The 23,877-nt window shown below is 56.8% G+C and overlaps 4 protein-coding genes across 11 annotated transcripts in view; 3 read left to right on the plus strand and 1 right to left on the minus strand.

Annotated features, from left to right (window-relative positions):
• Window positions 1–796: 796 nt before the first annotated feature.
• PAFAH1B3 (platelet activating factor acetylhydrolase 1b catalytic subunit 3) lies at window positions 797–3,443 on the minus strand. 2 transcript variants are annotated; one of them, XM_087421671.1, is made up of 6 exons: window positions 3,425–3,443; window positions 2,944–3,037; window positions 2,665–2,754; window positions 1,867–1,983; window positions 1,666–1,788; window positions 797–1,119 (listed from the first exon to the last, which is right to left on the minus strand). In XM_087421671.1, exons 2-6 carry the CDS (start codon window positions 3,019–3,021, stop codon window positions 832–834), a joined length of 696 nt encoding a protein of 231 aa, XP_087277797.1. In that variant the 5' UTR covers window positions 3,022–3,037; window positions 3,425–3,443; the 3' UTR covers window positions 797–831. The 2 variants fall into 2 exon arrangements, with proteins under 2 accessions (XP_087277797.1, XP_087277798.1); XM_087421672.1 differs by lacking the exon at window positions 3,425–3,443 and adding an exon at window positions 3,149–3,360.
• Window positions 3,444–3,604: 161 nt separating this feature from the next.
• Window positions 3,605–7,742, plus strand: PRR19 (proline rich 19). 2 transcript variants are annotated; one of them, XM_004440086.3, is made up of 3 exons: window positions 3,605–5,666; window positions 6,496–7,120; window positions 7,206–7,742. In XM_004440086.3, the coding sequence occupies exons 2-3, from the start codon at window positions 6,502–6,504 to the stop codon at window positions 7,676–7,678; spliced, it is 1,092 nt and encodes a 363-aa protein (XP_004440143.1). In that variant the 5' UTR covers window positions 3,605–5,666; window positions 6,496–6,501; the 3' UTR covers window positions 7,679–7,742. The 2 variants fall into 2 exon arrangements, with proteins under 2 accessions (XP_004440143.1, XP_087277799.1); XM_087421673.1 differs by lacking the exon at window positions 3,605–5,666 and having other exon boundaries at window positions 5,703–7,120.
• A 2,127-nt stretch (window positions 7,743–9,869) lies between these two features.
• Window positions 9,870–18,421, plus strand: TMEM145 (transmembrane protein 145). 5 transcript variants are annotated; one of them, XM_004440084.3, is made up of 15 exons: window positions 9,870–9,989; window positions 10,722–10,796; window positions 10,913–10,990; window positions 11,073–11,159; window positions 11,256–11,357; window positions 11,457–11,541; window positions 11,654–11,725; window positions 11,842–11,910; window positions 12,307–12,387; window positions 12,469–12,547; window positions 12,688–12,781; window positions 13,746–13,918; window positions 14,766–14,886; window positions 16,912–17,118; window positions 17,607–18,421. In XM_004440084.3, the coding sequence occupies exons 1-15, from the start codon at window positions 9,870–9,872 to the stop codon at window positions 17,853–17,855; spliced, it is 1,692 nt and encodes a 563-aa protein (XP_004440141.1). In that variant the 3' UTR covers window positions 17,856–18,421. The 5 variants fall into 5 exon arrangements, with proteins under 5 accessions (XP_004440141.1, XP_087277802.1, XP_087277803.1 ...); XM_087421676.1 differs by having other exon boundaries at window positions 11,256–11,541; XM_087421677.1 differs by having other exon boundaries at window positions 11,256–11,541; window positions 18,077–18,421.
• Window positions 18,422–18,977: 556 nt separating this feature from the next.
• The window catches only part of MEGF8 (multiple EGF like domains 8), a 41,416-nt gene continuing 36,516 nt past the window's right edge, over window positions 18,978–23,877 (plus strand). For both annotated transcript variants that reach the window (XM_014795183.2, XM_087421678.1), the window contains exon 1: window positions 18,978–19,784. In XM_014795183.2, coding sequence (XP_014650669.1) covers window positions 19,598–19,784 — 187 coding nt within the window. In that variant the 5' untranslated portion in view covers window positions 18,978–19,597. The remainder of the gene's footprint in view (window positions 19,785–23,877) is intronic.

The following is a 23,877-nucleotide window of genomic DNA, read 5'->3' on the forward strand; positions in this document are numbered from 1 at the left end:
TCAGAGGGACCACCTGGGCAAAGGTCCCTGACTCGCTGGACCAGGCAGCCTCTCTCCAGCTCTGGTGCTTGGGAGTCATAATGCCTACTCTGCCTCTCGCAGCCATCCAACTTGCATGGGCTTTGGGAAGGCCTGAGATGTGGTGCTGCAAGGGCAGTTCACCCTTGAAGTTCCAGTTGTACCTGAGGTCTGAGCCCAGAAGTGGCACTAGGTGGGGAGGCCACTCTGCCCAGAGTCCTGCACTGTCCTCAGAGTGACTCCTGCTGCCCCCATGTGGCCTGACCCAGCACTGCAGCCAGGCCAGAAGGAGCCTCCCCTGGGTTACACTCCTGTCACAGCCTGCAGTGTTCCTCTGGAGAAACAGCTACCCACACCCTGTGTAGAAGGATAACTGCTGGGGGTGGGAGGGTCAGGGAGCTTCCACAGGAAGTGACATCTAAGCTAGTACCAGATCACCTGAAGTTCCAGCCACAGGAAGAGCATAGGCAAAGACTGGACGGCAGCTTCGGGCGGGCTTTGACTGGAGGGTTGCTATGCTCCCAGAATTCTTGCTTGACCTTGATCCTATAGAGTAATGTTGGGAAACTGGTTTCACCTAGTGTGTCACTGATTGGTAGTGCCTGCCTGGAGCACTATCATGATAGCAGAAATCCACCTGACTCTGCAAGAACCACAGTGCCTTGATGGATGGGTGATGCCTGCCTTGGGCAGAAACAACACCCTGCAGAGCTGCAGGGTCACAGAGATCGGGGTTGAGGTACCCAGCTGGATTAGGCCATAAAGCAGGAAACGAGACTGAGGAACAAGAATTTAATGTGGGAAGGTGGATGCTTAGGGTGTGGCCTCTGGCAGGGGGACACCCTGGCCCTGGTCTTGGGCCAGCAGACGCAGAAGCAGGGAGTGTAGGGCCCGGCAGACGGGTGTGTAGCCCAGGCGGCTCAGATGCAGGTAATCATACATGTCATGGTGGCTTATGGTGCCATCTGAGTGCACAAAGCCAGGGTCAGCATCCAGGAAGTGGGCCCGTGGGTGGCCAGCCAGTGCTGCCCGTACCAGCTCGTTCACCCGTCGGTTTTTCTCACGGAGTGGGTTAGGGTGCTGGCCCCTTGGTAGCAGGCCCTGAGGAGGGGCACCAAAAGGTGTGAGCAGATGTTGTCCCAGCATCTAGGTGTCCTGTTCTCTATACCAAACTGTTCTCCACCCCCCGCCATGAAGGAATGGGAAAGTGGGGGATTGGAAGGGTAGTTCCTGATACCATGTCTGAGATCCCATTCAGCAAGAACATTCTGGGTGCCAGCTTCTTTCCAAGTATCACTCATAAAAATGGTGACATCACAGCAAGGGGTCAATCCCTCTTTCAGAGGAGGAAATGTCCCAGCTAGAAGTGATGGAGCCTAGATTCACCCCAGGAATGCCTGACAACTTTTGGCTATTGAAGTGTTTTGAGTTTTCAACAGTCCCAGAATCTCTAGTTCAGGGCTCACCGGTCCCTGAACACATCCTTAACTACAGCTGCTCTGATGGGTGTAGCAAGCTTCAATGTGGGACTTTGCCTGAAAGCCACTGCCCTGTACCAAGCTGCCCAGAACTGTGCCAGCCATGGCTACACCTGAGAGGGTCCCAGACCACTGCTAATCTTCCTTCCCTTCCCTCCGATCCTCTCACCAGCACCACCACCCGGGCCTGGGGCTGCCGCTGGTTCACCAGTTGCACGATGGCCTTGATGCCTCCAGTCACTTGCTCTGCTGTGTGCCCGTGGTTGTTGGTACCCACCCAGACCACCACAATCTGTGGAAAGAAAGGCACAAAGCAGTGGTGAGGGGGCAGGCTAAGGGAGCTTTAGCTGCCCAATCAAGCCCTGCTCACCTTGGGTCGGATGTGTTCCAGCTCCCCGTTCTCCAGCCGCCACAGCACATGCTGTGTTGTGTCACCGCCAATGCCAAAGTTAAGTGCGTGCAGGGGAGAGAAGAGCTCCCGCCAGATCTGCAGGCAAGAAGCGGTGTGAGCACAGGGGCATGGTCAGCATGGACCACCATCCTGTAAGTATTAACCACATGTCATCATGGAAAAGCCGTGCTTTATTGAAGCAGTCCAGTTAAATCTCACCTTGAGCAAACCCCCTTATGGTCGAACCTCTCTATATGCAAACCTATTATAGTCTCACTTTCACAAAACCCCATAGAAGGAAGACTCACTTATGGAAACCCCTTCTGCTTAAACCATGCATTGAACCAACAGTATTCCAGTTGAACCTCACTTTGAGGAAAGCCATTCAGGTTTAACCTCGCTTAGTGGAAAGATATTATACTTGAGCCCCTTTGTGGAGAGCTATTACAGTTGACCCTCACTTCGTGGAAACGACTATACCTTTGTGGAAATCCATTAGGGTTGTGCACTCCTTTAAGTAAACAATAAAGGGCCTCACCTTAGGCAATCTTCTTGCAGGAGAGCCTCACTGTAAGTATCACTACACACAAACCCAATCTGACAAAGCCAAGGGCACACACTTCCTTGAATGTTGCACCCTACACCAAGATTCTGGGTGCCCCACGCTACCTGGGGCTATTTCGGTTACCCCATACCCCGCCTACCCTGGGCTCTGGTCCAGGTATGTCAGTGAGGGCACAGGCCTGGGAGGGGCAGTAGGAGGGAAACAGGCCTCACCTCACACTGGTGCATTAGCTGGACCAAGGAGTCCCCGATGAAGACGACTTCAGGTTCCTTATCTTTGCTGTCGGCCACGAACCGATGGTGCTTTGGAGACGAAAAAAGGGGAGTCAATGGCACGCGCGCTCCTGGGCCCGCCCCGCCCTGCTCCCTTAGGTAGCACCACCCCCAACTGCCCTCAGTTTCCCAATCTAGTAGTGAGAGCGGCGCGAACTAGCTGCTCTCCTGAGCGCCCCTGTCCCCCGACTCCTGAATATTGCGGGCAGGGTCGCTCACCAGGGACATCCAGCGCCCGTCGCCCTGCACGTCCTGCACTGGCGTGGGCTTGCTGGCTGGATTCTCCTCTTCGCTCATCTTGGCGCCGCGGCTCCTGCAGGATGAGCGAGCGAAGTCGGCCCGGGAGTGTTCGCGAAGGAGGTGGCTCCGCCACGCCCACCCCTACCCCTCCAGGCAACAATGGACGGTCCCGAGGGCCGCACACCAGCGGAGGACGATGGCCGAGCCGGAGCGCCGCCTCCTCTCCAGGGGCGGAAACCTTCACTTAGGAGGGGAGGTGGAATCGGGAGCCCTTGCTTCCCCCACGGTGGCCGCACAGTGGGCTCGTCCGGCGCTTCCCGCCCCGGCCACTCACTCCCCAGCAGCGGCGGCGGCTGGTGCACCCGGGCACCGGGGGGATGGGGGAGGCGAGACAATCTAGCACCCGTGGCGGGAGGAGGGAGAAACCACCCCACCGGCGTCATGGGGAGGGGCGAACTACCTGAAAGGCCGACAGTGGGCGGGGAAAATGTGGCGCTCTTCCTGGGGGGAAGAAACCATTTGCTGTGGGGCGAGAATTGTGCGGAAGGGACCACCTACTGTGTGTGGGGGTGTCCCATTCACGTGGTGGGGGGAGGGGAGTGAGTGGACGAGTCCATTCTTGGATCCTTTGAGGGGGTGGCTCGTACGCACCTGGCTAGCAGGGGATGCTCCCATTTTTCTACTCCTGTGGGGGAGAAAAAGCAAGATGGCAAAATGTGAAAATTAGACGCTCAGTTGTAAAGAGACACTCTAAGGCAGCGCCAGGACTTTAGAGAACCTATCTCCTCGTGGGCCTCCCCTGCGCAAAAACAGCAGTTTTTATGGCATAATATCTAAACTACGTCTTTGCATTACAGACATCACAGGCCCTGCAAAGAGGGTAGAAGAAGGTGCAGAAAGAGCAAGGAAATTAGAGACCCTGCAAGGCCCAGGTCCAGCCTGGCGCCCCTCCCGCGCAGCTCATCTTGCAGATCGGTGGCCTCTGCTCCGCTCCCTAAACCCATGGCCGACCAACAACTTCGGTTGGATGTGTCTGGGCTCTGAAACCTGCATCCACAGCCAAGGCCACCTAAGGTCGCACCCTCCCACCCCAAAATTAATCTCAGACCTCAAGTCTTCCCAGATCTCCCTGTTCTTGGGTACCAGGTGGGGGTCCCACATCCCCCTAAACCTCCTGGTTACATTCCTGTAGCTCCACTCCCAGATAGGATCTTTGTATCTATTCATTCCTTCTACGTAGGTTGATACTGAGATATAGAGATGAGTCTTATTTTTTTGTGTTTATGTTTTGCCTCAATCCACTTGCCTGGAATAGGGCTGACCTTTAGTACCAAGTACTATGGCAGCTCACAAGTACTTGCTGAACGAATATTAAATGAATGGGTCAGATCCCAGCCTTATCTCAGAGTGTTGGGGGAGACAGATCCAGAAACAGAGCTGAGGGAAGGATCAAGGTTGTGATTAAGGGAGCTACAAAGGGCCTCTGAGGAAGGAGGAAGAGAAGGACTCTGAGGGCGAGGGGTTTCCTAGGAGTAGTATCTGAGTTAGACTTTGAAAGATCATGAAGATTGGGCAAGTAATATTACACAGGTAATATAGCATATCAAGGCATGGGGAATACCCTGGCATAGCTTGATTTTAAAGTCTGAGGGGGGGGGGCCGGCCTGGTGGCACAGTGGTTAAGTGCGCGAGCTCCACTTCCACGGCCCAGGGTTCACAGGTTCGGATTCCCGGCGGGCACCAAGGCACCGCTTGTCAAGCCATGCTGTGGCGGTGTCCCATATAAAGTAGAGGAAGATGGGCATGGATGTTAGCTCAGGGCCAATCTAGCTCAGTAAAAAAAGGGGAGGATTGGCATCAGATATTAGCTGAGGGCTGATCTTCCCCACCAAAAAGAAAAAAAAAAGAGTCCGAGGGGAGCAGTGTAGATAGATAAGTTGGAGACTGAGAGAAGCAGTTCCTGAAGCAAAGCTTGCAGGAAACGCTTCGAGGCATTCGTTCACCAAGCGCTGTTTCAAGTTATATGTATTGGCTCATTTCATACTTACAGCAACCATATGAAGGAGGTACTATTACCAACTCCATTTACAGATTAGAAAACTGAGGCTCTGAGCAGTTTCACACTTTTCGAAGGTCACCCAGCTCAAATGTGCCAGTTTGGGCATTTGAACCTAGGTTAGTCTTGCTCCACAGCCTAGGTCTGAATGATGACACTATGATGACCATATACTGATTCTCTAGGGATGAAATCTGTGACTGCCTGGGGACTGGCTGCACAAGGGGGCTACCAGGGCCCTTTTCCCGCTGGCACCTCGCCTCACCTCACGCTCCAGCCAGAAAGTTCGCCAATAAATGTCTAAACCAATCAGCATTCAGGAAGGGGGCGGGCCTAGTGGACCTCACAGCCAATTGGTGGGTGGGAGGTGCCTAAGGACAAATAAGAGAGGTTTCCGACAGTGAGGCTGGGAGGGGTGGGGCTATAACCGGCACTTTGCGCGTGGCACGTGCCCCGTGGGCCTTCTGAGAGGAAGTCAAAGGGCGTGGGAGGGGCATGCGCATACGCGTGGTGCGCAGGAGGCCCTGCGTGAGGCCTGGAAGAGCGCCAGGGTCGTCGTGTTCTGGGTGCACCGCGGGAAAGAACCCATTCTGCCCCACAGCCACGTGGGGTTGGCGAGTGGCGGGGTTCGTTGGGGCAGAAGAAGGTGAGGCGCGTCTCCCCCGCCCTGCCCCCCCAACCGTACCTCACTTCTCTGCCTCACTGCTCCACCCTGCCTCGTCTCCTACCCTAGCCCCTCTCCCGGCGATGACCAGGCCTCAGTCCCTGATAGCTTGTCTGTCGCCCTTTCTGTTCTCCCTAGGTTTTCTCCATCTCTCCAACTTCTCTTCCGTTGTCTCTCTCGCCTGCCTTTCTTTCTTTACCATGTCTTTCCACCTCCTGCATTCTCCACTACCTCCTCTACCCCTGGATTTCTCTTCTGTCCAAAGTCACTTTCTGGCTCACCACATCCCTCTGGTCTCATAATCTCTTCCCCCATCTTTTAGCTATTTCTTCATGTCTGTGTTCCCTGAAACCCTTTCTCTAGTCCTTGAAAAATCTTTCCATTCACCATGACTCCCTTGACCCCACCCTACTCCTATGACTCCTTCCCTGACCAGGCCTTTTCCAATTGCTCTCTGCCTGCTCCCTTTCTCTCATCTTGTCTTTCTGAATAGTACTGCCACCTCACCCCAAACCATCTCCTCTTCTCACTACTCACTTTTAGGTCCCTGACTTAGGGCCAGCCCCGTGGCTTAGTGGTTAAGTGCGCGTGCTCCGCTGCTGGCGGCCCAGGTTCGGATCCCAGGTGCGCACCGACGCACCGCTTCTCCGGCCATGCTGAGGCCGCGTCCCACATACAGCAACTAGAAGGATGTGCAGCTATGCCATACAACTATCTACTGGGGCTTTGGGGGGAAAAATAAATAAATAAATAAAATTATAGGTCCCTGACTTATCTGCTTGCTGATGACCACCCTATCTTTATCTTCCAGGACACCATGGACCCCCGGGGGCCAGCCCCCCGGCCTTTCCAGCGGCCTGAGAAACCTGGTCGTGTTCGACGCAGGAAGACCAGGCGGGAGCGTAACAAGGCCCTGGTGGGCAGCCGCCGGCCATTGGCCCCTCAGGATCCTCCCTTGGCCAGTCGGGATTTACCTGTGGCCCTCCAGGATCCTGTGGCCCCTAATGCCCACAGGCTCGTGGTCATAACCCAGGGCCGGCTGAGCCGGGAGCACCGGGGTCTCTTCAACCATGAGGTGAAATCTCTGGACGTGGCACGGCTGCTTAGCAGTGGGTCCCTGGAGCCCGGCACCCCTGCACTCCCCATTAAGCCCTCCCCAAGCCCAGGCAGGGCCCAAGAACCAGTCCCACAGTCAAGGGGCAAGGAGAACCAGGTGCCTGGAGGCTCGGGCCCAGGCCCACCTAGTCCCCCAGAGCTCCCTGCCTTGGGGCAGCTGCTGGAGGAGCTGCAGTGCCAGCTGATTCTACCACAGGCCTTCCCCAGGAGGAACCTAGTGCAAGAGACCAGGGATGCCATTGTGGGCACCTTACAGGCTTGCCATGGCTGTGTGCCCGACCTTACCCTGGTGCTCCGGGGCGGCCAGCCACCCTTGCCAGGTGAGCCCACCCCATGCCCGCTGTGCTCCCCTTCCCTTTGTCTGCTCTAGCTCAGCTGTCCCCGTGCTTCTTTCCTCTGTGCCAGGGACCAAGCCTGGGGGCCCTGAGAGACAAAGAATGACACCCTCCTGGATCAACAACCCTGAGCAGGCCCCAGCGGAGGGGAGGCAGAGGAGGCGACAGGGGACAAAGGAGCTCACCTTCGCCATGCCTCATACCTCTAGCACTCCCACTATGCACAGAGTGAGCCTGGCGCCACCAAAAGGTCCCTGGCCACCCTCGTTGCCCTCATTGCCTTCACCATCTGCGGCGGCCTGGGGGCCCCCAACAGCCTTTGACCTGCTGAAAAGCATCTGGCTGGTAGCCACACCGCCCCTTCCCCGGCCCAGGGGGGTTGGCCTACCACAACCCCTGCCTCAGCCACCATCACCCTTGTTGCCCCGAACCTCTTCCCTGGACTGGAGCCCCAGCTCCCCTGCCCCACTGCCCAGCCTCTCCTGGGTGGTGGCCCAGAGCAGCCCAGAGGCCTGGTCCTTTCCACCCATGAGACTGTACTGAGGGGTCTGAGGCTGGGCTGGGGGCAGGAATCCCACACTCCTAATCACCTCAATAAAGTTCTTCATGGTCCTCTTGATTTTCAGTGAGTGGCTGGCCCAGGAGAGCAGTTAAGTTGAGTTCTGGGTCTAAGATGGAAAGGAAGGTACTGTCACTTGTCACTTTCCTAGGGTCTGAGGGGCCAGCAGGCTGGAGAAACTTGGGGCTTTAGTTAGTCCAACACATCTACCCATGGAGGCCAACTATGTGCCCAATTCTGAGCTCTGATGATGCTGAGGCCCCAGAGTGAGTGAGACAGGCTCTGTCCCTAGGAGATTCCCAGTCCAGTGGTGGGTACAGAGAGTCCCAGCCAGAGTGGTTGCATATGGGAAAGAGAGAGGTGCAGGGGCTGGGGGAGTCAGACGAGGGAGTGGTGACTGTGCCCTGCTGATGAGGGAGGTCTTCATAAAGGAGCTGACACAAACCCTTGTATTTTTCGAGATTGGTAGCAACTTGCTAGGAGAGGAGGAAAAGAACATTTCAGGCAAGAGGAACAGCATGTGCAAGGCCTGGAGGGTAAATAGGGGATGTGGGACCATATTCATTCGACCCATATCTTGAGGCCATGCTGGGACCTAGGGTGAGGCACGTCTGGGCCCTGCCCTTGAGAGGCTCCTGGTCTGCTGGACACAGGAACAGTGTGTGTGCAGGATCAAGGCAGGAATGGCAGATGGGGCCTGAATCTGGCCCATGGACTTTTTAATTTGGGCCCACAATATATTTTAAAGATTTTTTATTTATTTTATTTTTTTTCCCCCCAAAGCCCCAGTGGACAGTCGCGTGTCGTAGCTGCACATCCTTCTAGTTGCTGCATGTGGGACTCGGCCTCAGGATGAACGGAGAAGTGGTGCCTCGATGCGCACCCGGGATCCGAACCCGGGCCACCAGCATCGCAGCGCGCGCACTTAACCACCAAGCCACAGGGCCGGCCCTCCACAATATATTTTAAATTTTTGAATTAATTGCCTTCTGTTACAAATCAAACAGCTTGCCTTTAAAAAAAAGATTGCATTTCTGGCTTCTCTCAGAAAAGAAAAAAAAGAAAGAAAAAGAAAAGGAACTGGCAGCAGACCTACTATCCCTCCTGGCAACAACTGGCTCAAGCCAAGTAGCAGAGGCCACTTTCTCATGGGGCCCACATTCTCCCTTGAAGGTGTTTCACAGGGTTATGTTTCCTGCTTCGCCCCTTGGCTTAGAAAGTTTTTTAAATGGTATTTTGAGGAGCGGCAACTTTTCTGCAGTGAAAGGGGAAGGATGAAGCTAGATATGTTTGTTGGAATCTTATCAGGAAAATCAAGCTGAGGGGCTTGGACTTGACCCTATAAGGCCCTTCCAGGGCTACCCGCTGCCCACTGGGTAACCATAAGGTCAGTGCCAGTGTGGAGGGGACTGGACTGAGAGATCACCTGGCTATGGTTTGGCTGAGGTCTTATGGGGGGAAGTGGCAACGCTGGTATTGAACCCAGGCAACTGATTTCAGATTCTGCTCATGGGCTTGTCACCACACCACCTCTCTGCCTCACAGCAACCCAGTTTCACACCCTGGTAAGCAGTGACAGGACAGGGTCAGGTAGCAGAGTGTAGTGGTTGTGGCTGAGGGCTCTCTGCCACCCCTGTGTTATGTGACCCAGAACAAGTGGTTTGCCCTCTCCGTGTCTCCATGGGCACTTCACAGAGTGCAAGGGATCTGGAATGCTAGCAACTAGAGTGGACCCAGCTGGGGATGGCTGGTGTGGGGGCGGGGATAAGCAATCAAAGAGCAGTTTGGGGACTAAGTTGGGGGAGGTCAGGACAGAGCTGGGGTCTGGGGATTGTGGGCTGTCCCAGAGACGGCAGTCTGGAGGAGGCACACCTTGGGGCAATGTGAGTTCAGTTAGGACGGGGGGAGCCAGAGGTATCAGCGAGACTCCCAGAGGGGAGGACTGGGGCTGGGGTGGAGTAGAGAGGATGGGAAAGGGGCGTCTCCTCCCACCGTGATTGGGAAGGGGCCAGGCCGGGCTATCCCGAGGAGGGGGTGGGGATCGCGGAGCCCGGCGGCTCCTTTAATCGGGGGCGCGCGCCGGCCGGCCCGCGCGCTCTCGCCGCCGTCGCCGGGCCGGAGTGGGAGCCGGAGCGGAGCCGGGGCCGGGGCCGGGGCCGGGCCGGAGCGGGCGGAATGGAGCCCCCGCGCGCGCCCGCTCTGCGCCGCCTGCTGCCGCCGCTGCTGCTCCTGCTGCTGCCACTGCCCCCCCGCGCCCGGGCCAAGTACGTGCGGGGCAACCTCAGCTCCAAGGAGGTGAGCGCGCCAGGCCCTCCCTTGCCACCCGCCGGGCCCCCGGGGGACAAGAAAGAGTGGAGGGAGGAGGATGCCGCCGCGCCCCCTGCCGCCCCTCCCGGACGGAACCTGGGAGCCGTGGGCGCGTGGGGCCGGGGGCGGGGTTGGGGCTGAGGGGGGCCATGGGGTCGAGACTAGACTCAGGGGGGTGTTGTAGGAGGGACATTGAGGTCAGAGCTTGGGCAGAGAGTAGGGCTGGGCTGGGAGAGTAGGAGTTTGAGGTGGGGGTGGGCAGACGCCGAGGTGGTGCTGAAGGGACAGCACTTTTCACTCCGCCGAGAGCCTGGAGTTCACACTCCTGCTCAGGACCAGGAGAGAGCCGTATGGAATATTCCCCAGCACGGATGGTCTCTGGGACCACCGTGGGGGCATGTGTGTGGATAACTCGTGGGATGCCGGTCGGATGGTGTCCGCGATGAAGGTGGCGGGGATCTGACCCTCAGGGTCTGTCTCAGGGTGCCAGACAAATGGGAGAAGCGTTTGAGGGCAGGAGAGGAAACTTGGGGGGCATCTGAGGCAGGAATCCTGGACCCAAGGTGAAGGGATCATGGAAGAATTTTGGAGATGACTTCGTCTCCTTATGCTTCTTGGGAAACCGGATACCCGAGGGTAGGGAAGAAAAATTGGGGGTCTGTGGAGTCGAGGAGAGTTCTCAAAGGACTAGGAAGAGGGTTGACTGGGCCCCTTTTCCAGGACTGGGTGTTCCTGACGAGATTTTGCTTCCTCTCGGATTATGGCCGACTGGACTTCCGTTTCCGATACCCTGAGGTGAGCCTTCACCAGCCATTCCCCATGCTGAGGCAGGGTACTCCCTTGCCCTCCCAAGGCAAGGGCTGCCCCAGCTCCCCGCGCTCCCCCAAACGCTGAAATCTCTGGGTCTGCAGGCCAAGTGCTGTCAGAACATCCTCCTCTATTTTGACGACCTATCCCAGTGGCCAGCCGTGTACAAGGCAGGGGACAAGGTGAAGGCTGTGAGGAGGGTGTATGGGAGGGGGGAGAAGGTCAAGGCTGCCCAGAGAGTGACCATGTCCCTGCCTTCCCCAGGACTGCCTGGCCAAGGAGTCAGTGATCAGGCCGGAGAACAACCAGGTCATCAACCTCACCACCCAGTATGCCTGGTCAGGCTGTCAGGTATGGGCCCAGCCTGGGGGAGTGGGCAGGTGCTGAAGGTCAAAGGCCTAGGGGTGGCCTTTGAGGAGCATCAGCCTTTTTCTGGCTCTTCCCCAGGTGGTGTCAGAGGAGGGAACCCGCTACCTGAGCTGCTCCAGCGGCCGCAGCTTCCGCTCAGTGCGTGAAAGGTGGTGGTACATCGCACTCAGCAAGTGTGGGGTAAGGGGCTGGGCTGGCCACCCGGACCTTCTCCTCCTTGCCTTCCTGCTGACCCCCTACCTTCCCAGAGACCCCCTTAGGCCTCCACACTCCCCACAGGGAGATGGGCTGCAGCTGGAGTATGAGATGGTCCTCACCAATGGCAAGTCCTTCTGGACGCGGCATTTCTCAGCCGATGAGTTTGGTGAGCATATGGGGACCCAGAAGCCAGGATCTTTGTGGGAGCCCAGAGCTACGTGCCTGCTGAGGGACACCCAGCCTGACTGAACCGTTTCCTCCCTCTACCAAATCGGCAGGGATCCTGGAGACAGATGTGACTTTCCTCCTCATCTTCATCCTCATCTTCTTCCTCTCCTGTTACTTTGGATGTGAGTCCAGTGCATGGTGGGGTGGGGGTGGTTAGGAGATATGAGGGTGCAGGGTTGGGGGACATGAGCTGCTTCCCCTTCCTGTCTTTGAACAACCTTCTCTATCCACCTTCTAGATTTGCTGAAAGGTCGTCAGTTGCTCCACACGACTTATAAAATGTTCATGGCCGCAGCAGGAGTGGAGGGTGAGGTTTAGAATATCCCAACTTTTGAGTCCTTTGAGGAGGGACCTGAGGCCCAGATACTTGGGTCCTGGGAGAGGAGGGGCTGGGGCCTGGACTCCTGGGTCTGAGCGAGGGGGGATGGGGGTCCAGACCTCTGGGTCTGAGGGAGGTGGGGCTGGGGGCCCAGACCCCGGGTCTGAGGGAGGTGGGCCTGGGGGCCCGGACTCCTGGGTCTGAGGGAGGAGGGGCTGGGGGCCTGGACTCCAGAGTCTCCTAGGAGGTCAGTGGGAGTAAAGGGTCTAGAACCCTGATGGGGATGAAGGAGGGGTTCTGGCAATCTGGATCATAGTGCTAGGGAACAGTGATGCCCCAAAGCCGGTTTCTGTCCTTTCTTCTCTCTGCCCATCCTCCCCTCAGTCCTGAGCCTCCTGTTTTTCTGCATCTACTGGGGCCAGTATGCCACTGATGGCATTGGCAACGAGAGTCTGAAGATCTTGGGTGAGAATGAGGTGGGCCAGGGAGGGTGCCCAGGCTCCTCTCCGAGCTGCATCTGAGCCGCTCTCTCCTCCCTTCTCTCAGCCAAGCTGCTCTTCTCCTCCAGCTTCCTCATCTTCCTGCTGATGCTCATCCTTCTGGGGAAGGGATTCACGGTGACACGGTGCCCGGGCTGGGGTGGGAGGGAGTGCTGGTGGGTGCCTGGGCTAGGGAGCGGGGCAGGAGGGTGGGTCTGGGGGGTGGCTGCCCCCTCCTCCCTGACGGCCCCCACCCCTGCTGTCTCCTCTCATGGCCTGCCGCCAGGGGCCGCATCAGCCATTCGGGCTCTGTGAAGTTGTCTGTCTACATGACCTTGTACACTCTTACCCACGTGGTGCTGCTCATCTATGAGGCTGAGGTGTGTCCTGCCCTCCACTGCCCAGGCCCTGCCCCACCTTCCCCACACTTCAAAGCTTTTGGTGGCCCCCTCCACCTGTCTGCTAGCCCTGCCCCACATCCGCTTGTCCTGGCTCTCTCTCCCACTCGGCGATTTTCCGCCTTCCCATCTGTCTTAAGTGCATTCCTCCCCTCTTCACCATCTCTGAGCAGTTTCCTTCCTCCTCCCTCTGCCTCTCACTGTCTGTCACATTTGTGCTCAATGTCATGACTAAGAATTCAGGGGTCACACATACTTGGGTTCCACTCTGGCTCTCCCACTTCCCAGCTGGCTGACCTTGGGTGATGGCCCCCATCTCTGGGTTTCTTTCCCCTTCTGTAAAATTAGGAGGGTCTTACCTACCCCAGGGGGCCCTGTAAGGCTTTATTTTTTTTTTTAAAGATTTTATTTATTTTATTTTTTTCCCCCCAAAGCCCCAGTAGATAGTTGTATGTCATAGCTGCACATCCTTCTAGTTGCTGTATGTGGGACTCGGCCTCAGGATGGACGGAGAAGTGGTGCCTCGATGCACGCCCGGGATCAGAACCCGGGCATCCAGCATCGCAGCGTGCGCACTTAACCACCAAGCCACAGGGCCGGCCCCAACCTGTAAGGCTTTATATCACCTGTGGCTTTGGCCAAAAGGTTCCCTCTTAGCCTCAGTTTCCCCCTCTGTCAAGTGAGGTGAGAATAAGACCTAGCTCATTGATTGCCAGTGGAAAAGCTCACACATGGTTGTTTAGCCACGTGTTGGGCCCATGGTAGTGGATGTAGTCTCTTCCTTTCTTTTTCACCCTCTCTCTCTACCTCTATATGCTTCTGTCTCCATCCCTTGCTCTCCTGCTGCTTGTGTCCTGATCAAGTCCCTCTGGCCCCTGGGTGCCCAGGGGTGGGGTCTGGAGGGCAGGAGGCCAGGACTATGAGGAACCCTCTCCCTTGGGTCCAGTTCTTTGACCCGGGCCAGGTACTGTACACGTATGAGTCACCGGCGGGCTACGGGCTCATCGGGCTGCAGGTGGCGGCTTACGTGTGGTTCTGCTATGCTGTGCTCATCTCCTTGCGTCACTTCCCGGAGAAGCAGCCCTTTTACGTGCCCTTCTTTGCTGCCTACACCCTCTGGTGAGACGTGCTGAGCCCCAACCTGTCCCTGTCTCCCAGGGCTCCCCAGAAATGGCTGTCCCCAACTCAGACCCTCCTCAGTGAGGCAGATGGGCTTTCAAATCAGGCAGCTGTCACCAGAGTCTGTCACTCACTTTGTGACCTGGAAAAAATTACTTTCCCAAAGTAAAAGAGAGTGCCTCAGGTTGCTTACCTATAGAGAAAGGCTGTCAAGAGTCTCTTACAGAGGGTTGTCTTGAGCATGCACAGGGTAATATATGAGGGCTTTGTGTCAGTAAATGTTCAATAAAAGCCAGTTGTAATTTTTATTGTTCAACATAACATAGCAGTAAAGTAGGCGGATTCTAAGCCAGGCTGCCTGGGTTCAGATCCCAGTTCTAAAGCTCGTAAACTGTTGTGACCTCACACAAGTCAATTAACTTCTCTCTGCCTCAGTTTCCTCACCTGTTTGATGGGGATTGAAATTGTACCTGCCTCAGAGTTACTGTGAGAGTTAAATGAGCTTATATATGTGAAATGCTTAGAAACAGGTCTGGCATCCAGTAAGTCCTTAATTTTTATTATCATATGTTAATTCATTCATCAAACATCTATTGATTTCCTATCAGGTGCCAGGATTTGGGGTGGGGTGGAACTGAGTAACTTCAACCTAGTCTTTGCTCCCCAGAATTTCCCAGGCCAGTGAGATTCTTGCCCTCGTTTAATCTCTGGCTTTTGAAGGTCACACTGGCTTCCCTCCTTTGGGACCTGCCTGGGGCCTGTGTTTGTGCATGGCAGAGGAGTTGGGGCTACGGGGTGGGGTGGAGGGCAGGGGCAGTGTCTCTAGCCACTCAATACCTCCCCTTAGGTTCTTTGCAGTTCCTGTCATGGCCCTGATCGCCAACTTTGGGATCCCCAAGTGGGCCCGGGAGAAGATTGTTAACGGCATCCAGCTGGGGATCCATTTGTATGCCCATGGCGTGTTCCTGGTGAGGATGGGCATCCAGGTGGGGGTGGGAAACCAATGGGCAGAGGATGCATGAGACTCCTCAGCCGTGATCTGCCTGAACCTTCTGTTCTGAGCTCTTGATCTACTTCCTTTACTTCATCCCTTCTATCATTCAACAGACACTTATTAAGAGAGCCTGCTGGTTTCCTGCAGGCTACTCTACTGTGTCCCCTGGAGTCCACCCTTTCCAATTCCTCTCCCCCACCTTGTGTCCTGGCCTCTTCCCTCGACCCCACCCTCTTTCTTTGTCCCCCTCTCTATTCCCATTCCTGACCCTGTGTCCTCAGACTCTCACATTTTCCTTCTGTATCCCCACTGCCTTCCCCAAGCCCCTCGATCTCTACTCCACCCTTCCCCCACACATTCTCCCATCTCTGCCACTCCATCAGAGGCCATTGTCTGGGAAGAAGCCTGAGGTGGGCCAGGCTGGGGCTCCAGGGGGCCTAGATCTGATGGGCATCAGGAGGACCAGCACCAAACCTCTTCTCCCTGGTTTACACCCTATCTGGCCTTCTGGGTGACAGTTCTTATTTTCATTCCTTCATCCATACATCAACCATTCAGTGGGTACCTGTCTTGAACCAGCCTCTGTCATGCTTAGAACACCCCTATGCATTTATTCCTGCCTTCTTGTTTGATTGTCAGAGCAGCCCCAGGATAGGGGATGGATAACAGTCATTGAACCCACTGTACAGACAGGGGAAGCTAATGCCCAGAGAGGGGAGGGGACCTGCCAGGGCTCCATGGCCTTTGGTGGCAGGGTAGGGACTTTGAATCCAGTCCTTCTCCAGTAGACCACAAGATCTGGCATAAGAGTAAGCCAGACAGGGAAATAGGCATCGCTGAGGGCCCCAGCTCCTGACCCCAGGGGTCCACCATGTGCATTGAGGGAGGGGGCCAGGTCCTCCATCTTCTACCCCAGAGTTTGACTTAGGTACAGACTCACCTTCCAGGGACAGTCCATCTTGAGGCTATGCAGGAAGTCAGAAAGAGACAGACAGAAGAGAAACACTGAGAACCCACCATGTGCTGGGCTCTGCACCAGCAGTTTTCATATCCACCCTCTCTCTCCTCATCTTTCCAAGTAGGCACTGCAATCCCTTTTCCCCAGTGAGGCTCAGGCAGTTTAATCAATGCGCCCCAGATCCCACACTCAGTGAGCTGTGGGGCGGGGAGGTGGAGTGCAGGCTCAGAACACCAAACGCAGTGCCCTTTCTGCAATATTTCACCTTCAGCCAGCCTCCTTCCTAAAAATGCTCATGTTAGCTCAGCACAGCTCCACCTCTGGCATTTCACTGCTGATTGGTTTCAGCTACTTGTTCGATTATTTGGCACAACCTTAGAGGGGCCATGCTGGGCTCCCATGTGCAGTGCTAGAGTCACACCCAATCCCTGCCCTCATGGCCTACCAGACTAATTGGGGAGACATCTCTACATTCAACCAATATTTATTAAAAGCCTATACATGCCAGACACATTCTAGAAGGTCTTGGGGATTCCAAAGGGAACAGAACAGTCAAGTTCCTGCCATTATGGAGCTAACATTCTAGAGTATATCAGTTGCCGTCCAACTGAACTTTCTGTGTTTATGAAAATGTTCTATAATCTGTGCTGTCCAATAGGGTAGCTACTAACCACGTGTGGCTATTGAGCACTTAAATGTGGTGAGTGTGACTGAGAAACAAAAATTTTAGTTTAATTTTGATTGATTTAAATTTAAATAGCCACATATGGCTAATAGCGATCATACTGTTCAGTGAAGGAAGCTTAGCCAGTCCGTGATAACTCAGTGATCAGGGCTCTGATGGAGGAAGCATCGGCAGAGTAATGAGTTGTGATGGAGGAAAAAGGTCAGAGCCCAGTGCGCTGTGAGAACCTAAAGGAGGAGCCTAGTCCAGTTGAAGAGTTTCAGGGAAGCGTGGGGGATGTCAAGTGAGGGAGAATCCTTAGGACCCTCTGAGGCCTGGACAGTGCTTCTCCAACCTGTACCTGCCCATCGCCCCAGATCATGACACGCCCATCGGCCGCCAACAAGAACTTCCCGTACCACGTGCGCACGTCGCAGATCGCCTCAGCCGGGGCCCCTGGCCCGGGAGGGAGCCAATCCTCGGACAAGGCCTTCCCGGAGCACGTCTATGGGAATGTGACGTTCATCAGCGACTCGGTGCCCAACTTCACGGAGCTCTTCTCCATCCCCCCGCCCGCCTCCTCCGTAAGCCCCGCGCCCCCGGCGCCCGAGGAGCTGCTGGCGCCGCCCCTGGAGTACCTGACCCCGCTCCCCGCCCCACCGCCGCCCCCCGCGCCCAGGCGCCTGAGCCCAGCCCCTGCCTTTCGCACGCTCCGCGCCCCAACGCCGCGCCGCGAGTGTCCCCCAGCGCCCGCGCCCACCCTGCCGGACTGGGTCCTGGCGCTGTTGCGCACACCCCCGCAGACGCCACGCGCCGTGCCCCCTCCGCCGGCCTTCCGCGGCTGTCCCCCACCTCCTCGGCCGCCGCCGGAGTTTGCCCGGCGCGCCCCGACGCCGCCCCTTGAGTACCTGGCCCCACTGCCCAGGCGCCCCGCCACCCGCTCCTTCCCTGACTGACACATGCGCCCACACCTGGGGAGGGGGGGTTCTCCGGGGGGAGGGGGACGGGCCTTCGGGGCCGCATCTGCCCCCCCTGGGTCCCGGACGGCCTCTGACCCTGACCCCCCTCCCAGGCCGGGAAGCAGGTGGAGGAGACGGCGGTGGCGGCGGCGGTGGCCCCGAGGGGCCGCGTGGTGACCATGGCCGATCCGGGCGCGGCCTCCCCGCCCCCTCCCGCTCGGTTCCCCAAGGCGGCCGACCCGAGCTGGGATGGCCCGACGCCGCCCTACCAGCCGCTCGTGCCCCAGACGGCGGCGCCGCACACCGGCTTCACCGAATACTTCAGCATGCACACGGCCGGGGGCACCGCACCCCCGGTCTGAGCACCCCTGCCCGCCCCTGTCCCATCGGCCGCGCGCCGGGCCCCGGCCGGGCTCCGGACCCCCGCTCTATCCCGGCCCCAGGGCTCGGTCATTCCAGGCCTTCCCGACCCTCCCCACCCCGCGCGCCCAGGTAGGGTGCGTAGTGTCCCGCTCCCGCCCCTTCCCCCGACTCTTGTGCCAAACGGTCCCGCGGGAGCCGCTCTCCCCGTCCCCTCCCTCAGCCCCTGCCCCGAGCGGCGCCGGATTCTGGGCTCCCGCTGTTCCGTGACCTCCGGCCCCCTGGCCCCCTCCGAGACCTCTGACCCGCCGGACCCCGGAACACCAGTGATGATCGCCGGGACCCTGCCTGTGACTCCAGGACACCGTGGCCCCGAGCCGCTGCTCCCGGGACGGATACTGTGATGCTGGTCTCGACGCTGAAACCTTCCCTTGGATCTCTGTGACTTCGGACCTGTGCTCTGTCCACCCCCACCTCCATCCCAGGGGCCCTCCCTCAGGTCCCTGGCAGAAAGACTTTTTTCCCCTTCTTGCCAAAATAAAGAGGATTCGTTGAGTTTTTATCTAAAGATGGCCTCTTTTACATCTTGATGGTGCTCAGAGGTGGGGCTGAGCAAGAACCGTTCCAGGCCCGGGATCTCAGTGTGTCCATCTGTGAAATGGCATTTTTGGGAGGGGCCTGCATAACCTGACCTTTCATTGACCCAGAATCTGGTAGCAATGAAGATATAAATCATCTAGCACAGCCCGCTTACTGCAGAGCTCCTTTATTTTTACCTTCACTTTCCCAGTCAGAGCTAGAGGCGCCCTCTAGTGGCACATGCTTTGCTCAGCCACCTGCACCCCGAGTTTGGGTTAGGACATTAGCACTGCGCATGTGTAATTTCTTGCGTAGCAGGCCGAGGAGGTCACTGCTGCGCATGCGTCTGGGCACAAATGGGCGGGGAAATTTCCGGAAACCTCTCCTTGTGGAGGGGTGGGGCTGGGTGCTCCGCAGTCCTCCCAGGGCCGCTCTGACCTGCGGCTCCGCGGCTTCTCGCCTCCTCCGCGTCCTCCCTCCCATAGCGGCCGCTCGGTCCCCGCCCCCTCGTCCTCCCAGCGGGTCTTCCCGGGCCACTCTGGCCCGAGCGTCCCCTCGTCTCTCTGATCTGGCCCATCCGGCCCAGGAGGGAGGCGCGGGTGGGTGAGCGAGGGAGTGCGTTTATGGGGTCCAGGCACCAGCCCCTGAAGACAGGCTCCGCCCCCGGCACCCGCTCGCGCCCCGCCCCCGGCTGGAGGGTTCTCTCCTGGACCGTCCGGGCCTGCCCTGGCCCTACCCGCACCCTCTACGGAGGCCCCCTCCCGGCTGTGGAGCCCTTCGCCCACTGGGGACCCACCCGTCTATAAGGTCCGTTTCGGCCTGCAGCGGCCCGCTTCTGTAACTGCTGGACACCGTTTATGGGGTCAGCCAGCCTATGGGGGCCGGTGTCTGTAAGGGACTCCCACGATCCCTAGGGGTCGATTCCGTCCGTAACGACCCCGTTTACAGGGCCTTCCATGGACCTATAGGGCCCAGCCTTTGGCTTCCAGAGCTGGTCAACAGCGGCGGTTCCCTTCGCGGGGACTGCGACTCCTGGACCTCCCTGGTCTACAAGGCCATGTCGCGTCTATAGAGGTCGCATTTGCAGGGCCTCGCGCCGGGTGAAGGGTCCTTTCCGGGGCTTTACGGCCCGTCGCATCTGTAAGGGTCCGTGCGGGAGGCTGCGATGGCTCTGGGCCGGGCTCTGGTCGCGGCGCTGGCTCTATCTGTGGCCGTGCTCGGGCCGCTGTCCCCTGGGGCCCGGGCGGGGGACTGCAAGGGGCAGCGGCAAGTGCTGCGAGAGGCGCCAGGCTTCGTGACGGATGGTGCGGGCAACTACAGCGTCAATGGCAATTGCGAGTGGCTCATCGAGGGTGAGTGGGGCCGCATGGGTCACATACCCACTAATGCTCTAATTCATTCATTTGTGCACTGTTCATCCACTCACCACATTCTCAGAGCCCAGTTCTGGTCCAGGTCCTTTGCTCCAAATTGCAGCCAACCTGGGCCCTGCCCTAGAAGGCCTTGAAGTCTGGTGGGGGATTTACACCCAGACCCAGATGATCAATTACAAGCCAGGAGCATCAGTGAAGGGTATTCTGAGTAATTGTTAGAAACTCAGGCTGGGGCCCAACCACCTGGCTTCGAATTTGGGTTCCACTTCTTACTAGCTTTGTGCATTTGGGCAGGTGGCTTCCTTTCTCTGAGATCCAGCTTCCTCTCCCTGCAAGTGGGGCTAATAATAGTACCCACCATAGAATGGTTGAGATTAAATGAGAACAGGTATTTAACATGCCGGGCACATAGTAAATGCTCACCAAATGATATTAGGATTATTACTGTTGTTATTTTTAAAGTACTTCAATAAAAGCATTTTTTTTCAGTCATTTATGTGCCAGACAGTATATTTGCCACTGAGACATAGGAGAGACCAAGACAGTCCCAGCAATCTCTGATGACTTGGGGCTTGGAATCCAGTGGAGGAGACAAACACATTAATAGTGACAGCCCGGAGTGGTTGAGACTGGGATGGAGGAAGCCCATGGGCCTGGGGGAGCCCAGAGGAGGTGTCTGACCTGGGAGAGAGGGAGAGCAGAGAGGGCTTCCTAGAGGAGATATCTGAGCTGAGATCCAAAGGACCCATAGGAATTAGCCAGGAGGAGGAGGAAGAGCATTCCAGGAAGAGGGAACAGCCTGTGCAAAGACACCAGCCCTACCCTCATGGGCTCCCAGTCCAGTGGGGGAGACAAACCCACCCTCAGGGAGTGGGAAGCCCAGAGAAGACGTCTGACTTATCCTGGGCTACAGCTGAGACCAGAGGCATGTAGGAGGGAGCAAAAGGGCATTCCAGGCAAGGAGAATAGCCTGTGGAAGCAGGAGGGTATGATGCTTCTGAGGAACTAGAAGTCCAGTGTGCTAGAACACAGAATACAAGAAGACAGTGAGCCAGATGCTGGAGGGTTGGGAGGAGCCAGAGGGTATCGAACCTGTGATTTTGAGCTGTGTCCTGAAGGCAGTAGGGAAGAGGAAGAGGAGTCTAAAGGCAGTGGCTGGGGAAGTGCAGGAAGGCCTCCCTTGGCAGCGGATGTAGGAGCTGGCCACCAAGGGGAGATGGGAGTCCCCCAGAGGAGGCCTTGGGCAAAGGCCAGAGGTGTGACAGGGTCTGGATCATGCAGGGCTTCCCTTGCAGGCTTCAGAGCTTGGTCTTTGACCAGGAGCACTGGGGAGTTATAGAAGAGTTTTGAGCAGAAGAAGGGCATGAACTGATTTATGTGTTAGAAGATCTCTATGGCTGTTGTGTGGGGTATGGATGAAGCATGTTTCTTGGGGATGAGTGTGTCTGTCCCCAGCTTGGGGGCCATTCCTGTCTGGAGGTAAGAACAGAATGGGAGGTATGTATATGTGTTGAGGGCATAAGTCACTCTCTGGCCTTGAGAGCCTCAGCCTGACTGGGGATGTCAGGGCTGGACACATTCATTCAGCCCCTAGTGTGCTCAGGGCTGAGACAGAAGGAGGTGCAGGGGTTGGGTAGATGGGCCTAGGGGAGTGAGAGAACTCTACTGGGGGTTACAGAGGAAGAGCCACTGGAGCAGGGTTCTGAAGCATGCCTAGGAGTTTACTAGGTGAGAAAAGGGAACAGCCTCTGAAGACAAAAGAGAGGCTGGTGTGTCTCAGGAGCCATGTCTAGGTTTGTTTGGTCTAGCTGAACTGTTGGCTAAGGCGTAAGGAGGGCGCCAGAAGCAGGGGAAGAAGGGCCTTGAATATCACCCTGAGCGTCTTGGCTTTCCTCTTGGGGTTGATGGGGAGCCACAGGAGGATTTTGAGCAGGAGTGGGGCATCACTCTCAGGCTGCATGGGGGGCAGACTGGAGACTTGGCATGTTGGTCTTGCAGGAGAGGATGAGTTCTGAACTGGGGCAGGGACTAAGGAGGTGGAGAGACGTGCAGAGCACAGAGAGATGTTTGTGAAGCTTCATCAGTGAGACTTGGGGACCATCTGGCTGGACGTTGGGGTGGGGAGGAGTCTGGGAGACTTCCAGACCTCCCTTTTTTTTTTTTTTTGGTGAGGAAGATTCACCTTGAGCCAACATCTGTTGACCATCTTCTTCTCTTTGCTTGAGGAAGATTGGCCCTGGGCTAACATCTGTGCCAATCTTCCTCTATTTTGTGTGTCGGTCGCTGCCACAGTATGGCTGCCAACGAGTGGTGCAGGTCTGCGCCCGGGAAACTGAACCCTGGGCCGCCGAAGCAGAGCACGCTAAACTTAACCGCTAAGCCGCAGGGCCGGCTCCCACACCCCCTTGATCTCCCATCCTTCCCAGTGCCTGTCACCTTTGAGAACCAACATGTTCCCCCTTCTATTAAAAAATATGCAACTTAACTTTTGTACCACATTCACACTTTATTGTACCCAGTCCTCATAACATCCTCGTGAATAAGAAGTATCCTACTTTTGAATAGCAGGTGGTTTTGGGATTAGATCTCTGTGTGGGATGCCATGGGGGTTGGGTGGAAACAGGAGACCTTGAACTTAGGGAGGAACTTGGGGAAGGCAGATGGTGAGCTGGCCTCTGGCAGGCTCTTGACAAAGATGTACTTGTTGTGATCCGGGAAGAGAGCTTTATAGTTTGGTTGAGCTGGTGAGATTCTGGGAGGTCTGGTTGCCTGGTCTGGCTGAATGGTTCTGCATTCCCCAGACCATGGCTCGGGTCTATATGTGATGCTCTCAGGGACTCTGGTTAGAGCCTGAGGGAGAGCTGCCAACTTCAGTAGTCTTTCTTTTGTGCATTTCTTCATCCCTTCACCTAGCATGTCCAGAGCCCTTGCTCAGTGCCAGGCCCTGTGCTAGGGAATGCTGGGGAGGGACCCCAAGATGAGTTAGACCCAGGCCCAGCGCTGTGGGCCTTCTAGGCTGCAGGAGAGACAGGCCTGGACACAGATGGTCCTGGCCCAGAGGAATGAAGGTTACAATGGGAAGTGAGAACCCCAAAGAGGGGCACCTAACCCAGCCAGGAGGCAGCAGAGAAGGCTTCCTGGAGGAGGTTGGGAAGTTTGCTGGCGAGAAGGGAGAATGTGTTCCAGATAGAGGGAGAAGCTTGTGCAAAGACCCAGCTCCTGATAGAGCTGAAGGCAGTGGAGTGATGTGAGACAAGCTGAGAATTTAAATGCTAGGTTAGGGAGCTGGACTTTCTCCTGTGGGTTGTGGGGAGCCATGGGGCAGAGGACGGCCAGGGCCAGATGTCGAGTTGGAAAGATCCTTCAGGAACCCATGTCAGGGCAAGACAAGAGGCTGGGAGGCCAGGAAGGAGGCTGGATCAGTGGTCCTGGTGAAAGAGGAGGATGCCTGGGCTGTCATGTTAGAGTCATCATCTCATTGGATCTTCACACCAGCCTTGGTGGGTGGGGAGAATTATCCCCATTTTACATCAAGGATACTGAGGCTCAGAGAGCCCATGGAACTGGCCCAAGATCACACAGCTCGTGAGTGGTGGATGAGCGTCTCCAGTGTGCAGATGAGCGTGCTGAGGGGCATGGGAGAAGGGTCTGGCCCAGGGTCCTCCAGCAGGTCAGGGGCAGAGCTGGAACCCAGGTTTCCTAGTTCCCTTAGCCTGGAAGACTTCCCTGAGCCCCTAGTGTGAGATGTGGGATAAGAGAACCTTCTGGAATCAGGACCTGGCAGAGAGCAAGAATAGTGACAGTGCTGGCAGTAGTGGCACTTAGGAAGTGCTAGGCCCCATTAAGCACTTTCCGTGCATTATCGCCTCTTGTGGGCACAGTCAGATGTCAGCTGGGGCTGCAGTCATCTGAACGCTCACCTGGCTGGACGTCCAAGAAGGCTCCCTCCCAGGGCTGCCAGCTGTCTGTCCACTGGAAGCTCAGCTGGGGTTGTCAGCTGGGACCCCTACACGTGGCCCCTCCATGTGGCTTTGGCTTTACACAGCATGACAGCTGTGTTCTGCGAAGGAGC

Source organism: Ceratotherium simum, chromosome 33 (genome assembly GCF_057802395.1).
Source record: "Ceratotherium simum simum isolate JZ-2026a chromosome 33, ASM5780239v1, whole genome shotgun sequence".
Taxonomy (NCBI): domain Eukaryota; kingdom Metazoa; phylum Chordata; class Mammalia; order Perissodactyla; family Rhinocerotidae; genus Ceratotherium; species Ceratotherium simum.

What these genes read in the sequence shown, in the direction of transcription:
- PAFAH1B3 (XM_087421671.1), bottom strand. Translation starts at nt 3,021, where the DNA reads ATGAGCGAAGAGGAGAATCCAGCCAGCAAGCCCACGCCAGTGCAGGAC. An exon ending in AGCTAATGCACCAGTGTGAG is followed by an intron (nt 1,984 to 2,664) that starts GTGAGGCCTGTT and finishes TCTTGCCTGCAG; the next exon opens with ATCTGGCGGGAGCTCTTCTC. An exon ending in TGGAACACATCCGACCCAAG is followed by an intron (nt 1,789 to 1,866) that starts GTGAGCAGGGCT and finishes TTCTTTCCACAG; the next exon opens with ATTGTGGTGGTCTGGGTGGG.
- PRR19 (XM_004440086.3), top strand. Translation starts at nt 6,502, where the DNA reads ATGGACCCCCGGGGGCCAGCCCCCCGGCCTTTCCAGCGGCCTGAGAAA. An exon ending in CGGCCAGCCACCCTTGCCAG is followed by an intron (nt 7,121 to 7,205) that starts GTGAGCCCACCC and finishes CCTCTGTGCCAG; the next exon opens with GGACCAAGCCTGGGGGCCCT.
- TMEM145 (XM_087421674.1), top strand. Translation starts at nt 9,870, where the DNA reads ATGGAGCCCCCGCGCGCGCCCGCTCTGCGCCGCCTGCTGCCGCCGCTG. An exon ending in AAGGGATTCACGGTGACACG is followed by an intron (nt 12,548 to 12,687) that starts GTGCCCGGGCTG and finishes GCCTGCCGCCAG; the next exon opens with GGGCCGCATCAGCCATTCGG. An exon ending in TTTGCTGCCTACACCCTCTG is followed by an intron (nt 13,919 to 14,765) that starts GTGAGACGTGCT and finishes ACCTCCCCTTAG; the next exon opens with GTTCTTTGCAGTTCCTGTCA.